Source organism: Poecilia reticulata, linkage group LG23 (genome assembly GCF_000633615.1).
Source record: "Poecilia reticulata strain Guanapo linkage group LG23, Guppy_female_1.0+MT, whole genome shotgun sequence".
In the NCBI taxonomy this organism is placed as follows: domain Eukaryota; kingdom Metazoa; phylum Chordata; class Actinopteri; order Cyprinodontiformes; family Poeciliidae; genus Poecilia; species Poecilia reticulata.
In genome coordinates, this window is record NC_024353.1 from 8,574,192 (window position 1) to 8,585,738 (window position 11,547).

Here is an 11,547-nt window from a genome sequence, read left to right on the forward strand (position 1 = left end):
ATTAGCAGTTGATCTGTTGGGTTTTTTTTTATGGAGTCACTTCTCTGTTGCAAAATTTGCGCTTTTTTTATAAGATATTTCCTTGAAAAAATTTTCAAATTTGAGTTTCTGTATTTTAAAACTTGGAAACAAAAATATATATATTTTTTTTTATTTAAAAAAATAAATAAAATCCCTTTGCAGACTTTGTGAAAATTAGCCAATTTCTTTCATGTAGCTTTTGTGACTAAGCAAATTTCATTGAACCGGAACAAAGACACAAATGGCTCTCGGGGCTGTAAACGTTGCGCTAGAACTGCAATGCAACAGTTTTGATCAAATCATATTCAGTAGTTAAGATGGCCTAGTCAAAGTCCAATTAAAAATGTGCGGTAAGGCTTGAAATTTATTGCTCCCCATCTGCAAAGAATGCTTCTCTCACTTTTCATATTATTGTTTGTCAGGTTTGGGAAGCTACGTTTCATTTTCCTTCCACTTTCCAATTACGCACTGCATTGTGTTGGTCAATTACATAATGAAATGCAATAAAATGCATTTAGAACGTGAGAAAATGTGAAAAGGTTTGAGGCGTGCGAGTGCTGGAGGAAGGCGCCGCTGACTAACCAGTATCATTTTGGTTTGTGCTCATACAGAGGCTGATTGAATGGCAGCCTCCCTCTCTGCTTTGCACGTTACACCTGAGCCTGACGCAATGAAGTGCACATGCAGAGCTGCGCATTGTTCAGTACTAACAGCCGAAGATGATTTATGGAGGATGTTTCAGTCTCGTGACCTGTTTCTCCCTCTTTTATCCCCCTTTCCTCTTCTTTTCACCTCTTTGTCTTCTCCCCTCATTGTCTGTTTCCTTTTCTTTTGTTGCTGTTGTTGACTATATCACTTTTGTCATCCTTTCTTTGGGGTTTCTTTTTTGTTTGTTCTTCCTCCCGTTTCTTCCTACCTCTCCTTGTCCCCCTGCCTCCACCAGGTTCAGCCGGTGGTGTCTCGGAGCAGCCTCGCCACCGTCCCCAGCGGCATGAGCAGAGAAGATGACGCGGGTCGCTCCCACAGCACCAAAAAGGGCCCCTTCCACGAGATCTTCAACCTGCCGGAAACGGAGCGCCCTCTGGCGGGTGAGGAAACTTACTACAACCACTGCAAACTCTCCACTGAGGTCGTCAAAGGCTGTAAATTGAATCTGAAGTTTTTCTTTTATTTTCTGTCTTAGTGTGCGAGAACGGCTGGAGGTGTTGTCTGATAAACAGAGATAGGAAGATGCCCACGGACTACATCAGGAATGGAGTTCTTTACGTCACGGAGAAGTAAGCTTAGCCCTTGTCGCTCAAGTTGAACTCACCACTGAAGAAGTTATGAAGAACAGTTTTGACTGACATTACTCCCTCCTTCCCTTTTTGTCCATCAGTTATCTTTGCTTCGAGAGCTCCAGCTCCAAATCCAGCTCCTCCAAGAAGAATAAAGTGATCAAGCTAGTGGACATCACAGACATCCAGAAGGTATTCTCGCTTTTCCACCAGAAAATGTATTCCAGAATATAAAAGGTTCAACACTTTTCTAAGATCCACGTTGTTTGACTTTTTTCCTAAACTAATACCATTTAATTTTATCTCCGTCTAGTACAAAGTGCTGTCGGTCCTGCCAGGAAGCGGCATGGGCATCTCTATAGCCACTCCCTCCACTCAGAAGGTGAGCGCTTCGCTACTTTAGAGACCGTTCCTAAACACACTCTTGTGATGGCCTCTGGCCTCATACTCCATGGCTAAGTCTGTATTACACTAGAAACTGCTTGAAATTGAGCCGTACAGGTCAATTTCAAGCAGAACATTTCTGCAACAAGACAGTTCAAAGTGCTTTACATCATTAAAACATCATACAGTTAAGAATTATGAAACAAACATTACATTTTGTCAAACGGCATCATCAAACTCATCAAGCAAATACACATCAAATATGTTGATACATGTTTGACTTACTACTAATCAAAGGTAACTCTAAGCAGACGGGTTTTTAGTCTAGCTTTAAAGGAACTCGGTCTTCCAGCAGTTTTACAGTTTTCTGGAAATTTGTTCCAGATCTGTGGAGCATAATAACTGAATTCTGCTTCTCCATGCTTGGCCCGAATGTCCTGGAAGGTTGATACAACAGCAGCAGATTTTTAATGTATTTTGGTGTTAATGTGAGTGTTGGCAGGTTGATTGTAAAATAGTTGTCTAAAATATTTTCTTTGAGCTGAGTTTTGCTTTATTTTTCCTGGCACAGATGACCAGATTGCTGTTCATCCTGATATTTTAAGGAGTTTGATGCCATGTACTCCAAGCGTTCCAGGGCCTTAGCAAGATCCACTATGCTTGAAGATTGGATTCTTTAAAGGGGCATTGTGTAATCAGTTGTAATCATTGTAATCAGAGATTTTTTTTCTTCTGAAAACTGCAGCTATCCTTGCAATGATAGAAGCTAACAAGCTAGTCAGACATGCACTATAATAACAGAACATGTTACTAAAAATCTCATCTTCAGATTCATTTCAGGTCATTTTAGTTCTCAGTGGTATTTAGCAAATGTGATATGCTTATCTTGGCCCAAGATAACATTGTTTGCTGTAGTTCTCCAACATTGAGCTTTTGAGGCAGTTTTTACCTCCTGACCTCCTAGAGGGGAAAAACAAACTTTGCTCTTCATCCAACCTTTTCTATGCAAGTCGTTTTTAAACTTTTTAATTATCGCTCTGACTGTAAGCTTGAGCAAGTATGTAGTGTCATGTTAAGGGCTTTGTTCCAAGCATTCAGAGAAAAATTTATTGCATTGTAAATAAATGTTACAAAACCATGGGACAGATTTCAAAGGTTTCCAGAGTTATGCCACTTGGAACGAAAGCAGAAGCAACCAGTGGCTGCTGCCAGGTTCAGAAGGAAGCCAGGTGGCCCAGCACCTTGGACTGACTGCAAAACACCTGCAGCAAAACTGTTTCCAAAGTAAACCCAGAAGAGTTCCATGTCTGAATTCCAGCAAATAAACCACATCTGATCCAAAACCACAAGAAGCTCAAAACTGGATGTTATCAGATCTATGGATGCCTGTGGCATGGCGGTGAAACCTGCAGAGTTGTGCAAGATGGAAAGAGACTACAGACGTATCTCAATGTCCAGCAAGGTTGGGAAGAAATCTGAGAAGAAATGATGGACTCAGACATGAACCTTCAGAGACTCATAAAGACAATTACAAAGTCAACCTTCTGTCTCCTGAATATTTCCAGGATTTAAAGGACTAATGTTTCAACAAAGTCTAGAGAAACTGATCAATGCGTTTATCTTTAGTTGCTTGGTTACTGCCACAGTTAGTTTATAAACCACTGAACGACTTGGCACCGAAATACATTAAAAATCGGTTGTCGCATCAACCTTCTGGTTCTAGCCTCCTCTGCATCCTTACAACCAGAACCAAGCATGGAGAAGCAGCATTTGGTTTCTATTCTCCTCTAATCTGCAACAAACCTCCAGAAAACTACAAAACAGAGTTCCTTTAAATCATGGCTAAAACTCCACCTGTTCAGAGTGGACGTTGATTCATAACTGGAACATTGATCAATAGATTTTATGTATTGCTTGTTTCATAATTGATGACTGCATGAAGCTTTTATGGTATGAAGAACTTTGAACTCCCTTGTCGCTGAAATGGGCAATACAAATAAACGTGACTCGACTAGAAGCTAATGGATTTGCCTCTCATAGTTTCCTGTCTTGGAAACAATTGTGTGTGAAGAAGGCAATTAAGATTAAAAATATCAATGCACTTTGGCCATGAGGGGTGGGCTCATATTGCTAGAGGTAGTGGTCTACTGTCTACCATGTTCAGCTACCACTTGTGTTTAGCTATTAATACTGCTAGCTTACTTGTTGCAAACACAAGGCTTCATATTTTCCCAATAAACCTGACTCACAGTTTGACCTCCAAGTTTTAAGATGAAGGAAGCAAATTTGGGCGTACTTCTAACATAGCTTGTGTGTCTTTTGCAGCCGCTGGTGTTTGGCGCCATGATCCACAGAGACGAGGCGTTCGAGACCATCTTCACCCAGTACATGAAGATTGTGACCACCTCCAAGCCACCGACCAGCGCAGAGCTTTAGGCTCTTCCTCACTTCCACTCCTCGTCGATGTTGGGGAGCTTCCGATTCCCTCAAACTCCTCCGGCTCCCTGGACGAGTGCCAGCTTCTTGTTGGAGGCACCTAGGGGACACTGCTCATCCTGAAGGGGGCGCTGACGGAGAAGTCGTTTTAACCAATCAGCAGAGGGCTGATGGAGGAGCTGGATCTCCTCTTCCAACCGACTTTTTTTTTTGGCTTTCTTGGTTCTGGTGTTGCATGTGTGGGAGTGCGTGTTATTGTGCGTCAGTTTTTTTTCTTCTTTTTTTTTTTCCCTCTGCCACTCCCCAGTCAACGGGGCGCTGTCTGCTGCTAGCAGATAACAGAACCTACTTTAAACTGCCAGATGCAGAAGTTCATGCTGTATATCAAAGTATTCATGTCAAACCGGTGCCTCTTGGCTAAAACCCAACAGAACCAGAGGTGTGAACATGTCCGACTGTTTCTGTTTTTCTGTTTTCTTCTGTGTTTTATTAGCTGTGAAGATGTCAGCCTGCGACTGACACCAGAGCCTTTCTGTTAGTTTACATCGCCGTTTTCGGGTGTTAAACACGTTTCTTCGGCGCCGCCGTCCGGCTTACGAACTGACAAAACGTCTCGGCCTCCACTTCCGTGTTTTTGTAAGTGTGCAGACGTGAAATATGTCGAACTTTTTTTTTTGTTTTGTTTTGTTTTTTTTGCCGCCTTATCCTTTCAGTCTTTTGTTTGTCTTCTTAACAGCTTTTGTTTTTTTTTTTTTTTTTTGTTTGGATGCTGGTTGTGGTGCGAGCTGCCCATTGTATCCAAGACGAGAGCACAACCCCGACTGCCATTTAGATACGTGACGGTTGGAAATCGCAGATTCCTCACGAGCTGTTTGAAGAAATCTATTTTTGTTTTTTTGTTTTTAAAAACAGCTGGTATATTTGCTGCACTTTACCAGAACTCCTAACTGAACTAGTCGGGATGCATGTTGGACACTTAAAATCCTGACGCATTCATTTGTTCAGCAAAAGCACTCTGAAGTCCCTTGAAGAAAATGTGCAATTAAAATAATGATTTAACCCTCACGTTATTTATCAGCTGGAAATCAAAGCTAGCTTGAGTAGAGAAATGTAAAGGAAAAAAAAAAAACTCTTCCGATTTATCTCACTTGAAATGAGTAAAATTTTAGCCAGAAAAGTTAAAACATTATTCTACAATAACGAGACATACAGTGCCTCACAAAAGTATCCATAACCGCTTAACTTTTTCATCCGACACATTTTATGAAGGTTTTACCACACAAAATACTGCTTTGTCAGGTGGCAGGAATAATACTTTTATAATTAGAAGTCTGAGTTGTGGGATGTTTTTATTTATCCCTCATTCCCCCATTAATCTGTATTGCAAATTTTCATTTGTGTCATCCAAATGCTAGTTTTTTCCATTTCTCCTCAACTAAATAACTGAAGTTTAATCAGATTGGATGGAGATTATATGTGGACATCAGTTCCAAGAATATCTATATTAGACCCCCCGGGGGGAAATTTACCTTTTACTAAATGTAAAATTACTAAAATGTACATTTAGTAAATTTACACTTACTAAAGTGTAAATTTAGAAAATTTACATATAGTATTGTAAATAATGTAAAAAAAATGTAAAATTATTAATCTTTTTTTTTTTTTTTTTTTTTTTTTACAAATTTTTATCAAAAATCTGGTGGGACATTTTTTTTCCCCCACAAGATTGTTCAGTTTTGGCACCGTCCAAATTCCACCCTGTGCTATATGCTGCTATATAAATAAAATTCCCTTACCTTACCTGTGTTAAAAATGGCATGCCACCACCTGCTTCTCCATCGAGAACGTGTGTTCAAAGGGATGTTTAGCGTAAATCTCCCAGCATACAAGGCTTAACGTTTTGGCCAGAAAGTCCAGTTTTGGTTTCATCTGACCAAATTAGCTTCTTTCACCTGTCAAACATTAACTTGGACAATTTCAGCTATGGCTTCCTTCCACAAAAGCCACATTAATAATTGGAGAGCATTATTAATGCTCTCCTTTCATGGCTGGTCAGTTTAGGTGGAATACTTTTCTTAGGCACTGTGTCTGCTTGTTTCCCTATGCCCACAGATGATACTAGTATTCCAGATCATCTGTGTTTTCAAGCAGCAGTCAATGACTTTGAAGCCTCTTCAGTGTCACTTTATTTTGAAATTCACAAGACTAAAGCTGGTCTTTGCTCTTGTCGTATGGCTTGCTATGTAGAAATGTAATGCCAAACCACATAGACACTTTCTGGTGTGTGTTTTTTTTTTTTTTTTTAGTGAGAAGAATGCAGTGCAGGACTGAAGTTTTAGTGCGACTGATGTATAGAGATATAATAGAGTAGCTCCTTTTACACTCTCCAGCAGCACACCGTTTAACGTTCATGTATGTCCTTAACACTGTTAAAAGGGGGGGAAGCCTTGACATTTCCTGTTTCTGATCTTTTTAAAAAAAAAAACAAACTTTGATGTTGGTCTGCTTTTAAAAGACTGAATCTACGATCCTCCAGGGAAGCAGAGGATTTAGCTGAACTGCCCTTCAGAACTGCCCTCAACACTGGAAATGTCTGGGTTTCTCTTAAATCCCAACTCCTCCTGTTCTCAGTCCGGATCAACCAAGCTGGATATGAAGTTGCTTGAAATGCAGCAGACCAGCTCAGTCCGTTTTTAGTGTGAGATTATTGTTTTAAAGCTTTTCATTTAGCTTTCGATTACGAAAGCTGAATGATTCCGAAATCATTTAGCTGAGAACTTGTGGATCATTACAAGGTCGTACTCGTATATAGCAAAGAACGCATCATGTTTTGGTAGCACTATAGAATACAGCCTCCACTTTCCTAGAACTGAAGGTTAATTTCCCAGAACTTGGACCCTTTTCATGCTTTTTTTTCTTTTCTCAACAATCAAATCACTATTACCTGTGATGCACCACCAGGTGGAGCTCCTGAGCTTGGATAAAGCAGTGCTTTCATAAACATTTTGCTCTGAGAAAACATGAGCAACATTTGTTTTTTCACATTATTCCAACTTTTTCATTTTGGGCACAAAGTAAAAGTGAGACAGATGCAGGAAGAAAAACTAACAATGCCTTTACTTTTGCTTTGTTTTTTGTACACAGAAACTGGGACAGACCATGTACAAAGTCAGTCTTTGGCGTCGTTTTAGAAAAGGTCTCTCTGGATGTCCAATCCATAATTTACATCATGAAGATTTTTTTTTTCTTTTAATTCTTTGGATTTTTGTTTTTAAATACCTTGTTTCACAAAAAACTGTGGATGTGAGCTACAGGGTGTCCGAGTTATTGTAGAGAATCTCAAAACGTTTCATGAACTTCCCACATACTTTCTGGAAACCACTCTGGCATTTTTGGAACATTACCAGGATTTTTTTCTGAACTTGGGAGCTAATTTTAATACTTTGGTGTAATGGGTGTATTCTTACAGCAATCTTTAAAAAGCTTGATCTGCTGATGTTGATTTTTTATTTTATTTTATTTTTTTTTGTCTGAAAAGTTGCTTAATTTAGAGACAAAGCCAGTAAGTTGGCAAAAGTGGGGTGACTATTTACTAGACGTGACATGTTGGGCAGGTGTGTCGGTTAGCTCTCTCTCACAGCAGAGCAAAAAGGTACTCTGGTTGATTTTCAGTTCATTATGAAGATTAGTAAGATCATTTGATAAGTGTTAGAATATTGCACTGTCTGTGTTGGAAAGGAAATCTTTCATCCATGTATCGGCCAATCACTGATCACCCAAAATTAAGAAAACCTATGGTGATATACCGGTGGACTCCTACAGTCACAAAATATTCCTGGTATTTTACCTAAATATGGACAGTAATCAGATTCAGCAAAATTAGTTTGCATGTTGAGCTAGGAAACTGGTAAGCGGCAAACCAGAAAAGTTCCTTTTGAATTGTGGTAAAATCCCAAAAAAGCACCTGGCATATTCTTGGGTACTGCTAGTAGGCTTGTTATAGAGCTCCAGGTAAATAAGTTATTTTATTTGTTTATATGGCACAGATTCACAACAAATCAAGGTACAAAACTGACAGATGATCCAAATCTAGGAAATCAAGACCATTGCATTGAATCACTGACTTTTGCACCAATCCCTTATCGTAATCATGTATCTGTAGAACCCAATAAGTTCCATGATGGCTCTAAAAGTTTCTGGTAAAGTAATCTTGACGTTCTGGGAAAGTTCAGGCTGTCCCATGGAGTTTTACCTATGTCTGAAAAGTGGAACTTTCTTTTTGTTTTGCCAAATCTTTTGTTTTTGTCTGCCATGCTCTGCCTATGCTCATGTTTACATTGAAAATGGTTTGATGTTTCTACTTTAGTTAACCCAGTTTGAATTCCTTTCCTTTTGGAGCTATGAAGACTGGCCTGCTGTTCTGAAATGCTTTTATTTTATTGTATTCTTTTCGGTCTCCACTCACATGGGCTCATCACCACTTACTTTCATGACCCCCTCTGCTCACCAGTAGGCGAGCATCAACCATAGCGGCAACAAAATCAGTATTTTAAGCTTCCGACTGCATGCTAAAGTTAATGTCCAGGTGTAGTTGAAGCTGCCAGAAGCATCACAATCACACGTTAAAATAAGCAGAGATGGTCGTGTTGGACTGTCGAGGCAACGTCGCTGATTTGCACCATTTCCAAAACAGAAATGTTGTCTCTTCCCTTTCATCTGGTGTCCTCCCTTTCATGAAGTATGCTGTTAACTGTGTGTTAGTATTATCGAAGTGTTGTCCAAAAAGCATTTCATCATCAAAGTGATTCTCAGAGAGTATAAACTGTGTAACATCTCCAGGGCTCCTGCATCGTTTAGGAGAAATCAAAGTAATTCTGTCGGAGCTGTAAAACGGCTCACATCTGACACGACTGAACTAAAGACTATTATGATACAATCACAACATACAGTCAATCAGTTGTGGAAGAAACTGCAGGTTTTATGGAGAGTAATTTGTCACAGGCTCCTTATTTTTGATTTTATTTTATTTTTTCTCAGAGGAATTTGTATACAAAATAATTCAAATGTAAAGAAACCAGAGAGTTTTTAAAAAGACATGTCTATTGTAAAAGATAATGTGATGTACATTTTTTTTTTAATTTAAGTAAAGGAATTTAAGGTACCATCATGCTTCTGTCTTTATCACTACCTGCAGTACCCCCATCCAGCCACCAGAGGTCAGTGCGACACCAATAAAGCTGCTGCTTCTTCGAGATGGAGATCAGGATTGGCTTGCTAATTTTCTTATTGAAGGATATTTGTGTAGCTCATAACCAGCATTTTTATTTGAAAAAAGTTCATGGATAAATTTAAATGCATTTTTATTTGTATGACTAACTTAAATGTGGTTTATAATTACGGGATTTTAAACTTGCTATATTCTCGCACTGTTGATCGAAAAGTCGAACATTTGTTTAATATTTTTCAGTCCAAGTGACCGACCGAGAGACTTGGGGGAGGAGGAATTGATCTTTAAATGATCTCTTACCCCATATGACTCATGAAAGCAACATAGCTCGAGTTCATGTTCCCAAACATGAGCTGACACTCCTGAAGGCACTTCTAGCGCTGATCTGCGAGTCTGTTCTGGTAACACTGAACCTCCTGCAGTTTCCCTCAGCAAGTCGCCCTATTTTGAGACAATGTGAGACGAAGAGTGTCACCAAGACAAAAAAAAAAAAAAAAATGCCCCCAAACTTTCATGTAGTTTAAATGTAGTTTGAGGCGACACACTAAACTGACACCTTAGTTGCTCATGTATTCCCCGCTGCTTCGATTGATGGATTCGGCACAGTTTTAGTTCGTCTGACTGAGACGTTTCCGGTCGAGACGGTTTATTTGTATTCGTGACAAAGTGGTGATACTATGACAGCTCGGCTCCCTCTCCTTGTCTGAGTCTGTTTGAATTACACACAGTGGGAAATCATTCTTTGCTAAGTTTAAGTGTCCTGACAGTGTATTTTATTTGGATTTCAAAAGATGGACCAACACAATATAGTAACGAAGTGGGAAGAAAATTGTGCATGGTCGTATTTTTAATAAATATCTGCAAAGTAGTGCCTGCATTTTAAACTGATATGTAGTTTTGTTTTGTTTTTTAAATCCATTCTGTCAAGTTTCTGAAGCTCAGTCAGGTTGAGCAGCTTCTAAAATGTAAGTAAACTTAAAGTTCAAAAACTTATTTGAAGGTCTTCAGTTGGTTAGAGTGACATTCAGATGGCTTAAAACAGCCATTACGTAATCTTTTACAAAAACTAATTTGCGGAAAGAACAGAACTGTTCTCATCAATAAAAGAAAAAATATTCAAATATTACATATGTTTGAAATATATTGAGTTCCCTCTCCATTCCCAGGGATTTCAACGCCTTTCCTTTGAATAGAAACACTAACATTAGCCTGTGAGAATTATCTTCCAGCGCAGAACACAAATGAGCAAATATTCTAAAAATATGAAATAAATATCTCATGTGACAGTGGGACGTCTTATCTATTATTGATATCTGCTAGAATATAAAATAAATGAGGATAAAGCCATAACAAAGGAGGCGTACTTGAGCGTTCACGCGCCACCATATCTCCGTGATTTATTGAACACAAGTAGTTATGCTAATGAGGTCATTATTTAAGATAATTCCCTTTCATTAGCAAATAATTCCATGTCAGCAGACTTTTCTTCCCATTACGGCTGGTAATAATGGGAGCTCAACATCTCAACTTATTAGCTGCTCTCCTCGCTAATATGAACATTTATCCAACCGGACCGTTGACCAAACACAAGGAGTGAGGATGACGCGTTGACGTATTTTGTTGTTGCAGCTGCGAATTTTCCAACCGGAAAATAACCAAACTCCCACTTCCGGCCGTCATCTTTGAGCCTCGTCGCCTGCAGAAGTGGGATACTAAAAGTCACTAAAAGGTAAGCAGATTTAACGGCACTCACTGACCGCTCGGTCTTTTACGGTGGAAGTAGGCAGCGGCTCTTGAAGAACAGGTGCGCCAACTTGGTTCACGGGAACATTTGACAAGATGTTGCCAATTACCTTCCCCGAGGCCTCCAGCTGTTTGCTACATGCTAAACACTCGCACTAAATGAGGAAATGGTCATTTTCTTCCCCCCCCAAGCAGGTGATCTCCAAAGAACACAATTATTTGCAAAGGTTGCGCTAAAATTTGCGTGTACTTTGGCGCTCTGGCTGCCACCTCTGTCCGAATGAGTTTTTAATGAACTCCTCTCCATTTCTCAGCAATGCCAGTTCGTTTATTTCATTTTGTGTTTTTTCCTTCTATAGCTTTGTTTCGCAAATAAGACTGCACCAGACGAGCCACAAACGGAGGAATTGCTAAAGCTTTTTTTTTTTTAAAATTATGTTTTATTTATGAAGACATTGT

The 11,547-nt window shown here is 39.4% G+C and overlaps 1 protein-coding gene across 3 annotated transcripts in view; it reads left to right on the forward strand.

The window, feature by feature from the left end:
* The window catches only part of gramd4a (GRAM domain containing 4a), a 39,256-nt gene extending 33,486 nt beyond the window's left edge, over positions 1-5,770 (forward strand). For 2 of the 3 annotated variants that reach the window (XM_017302908.1, XM_008401158.2), the window contains 5 exons: positions 965-1,109; positions 1,205-1,298; positions 1,400-1,490; positions 1,612-1,680; positions 4,008-5,770. In XM_017302908.1, the coding sequence (XP_017158397.1) occupies positions 965-1,109; positions 1,205-1,298; positions 1,400-1,490; positions 1,612-1,680; positions 4,008-4,118 (510 nt within the window). In that variant the 3' untranslated portion in view covers positions 4,119-5,770. The remainder of the gene's footprint in view (positions 1-964; positions 1,110-1,204; positions 1,299-1,399; positions 1,491-1,611; positions 1,681-4,007) is intronic. The other variant, XM_008401159.2, reaches the window with a different exon arrangement.
* Positions 5,771-11,547: the final 5,777 nt, after the last annotated feature.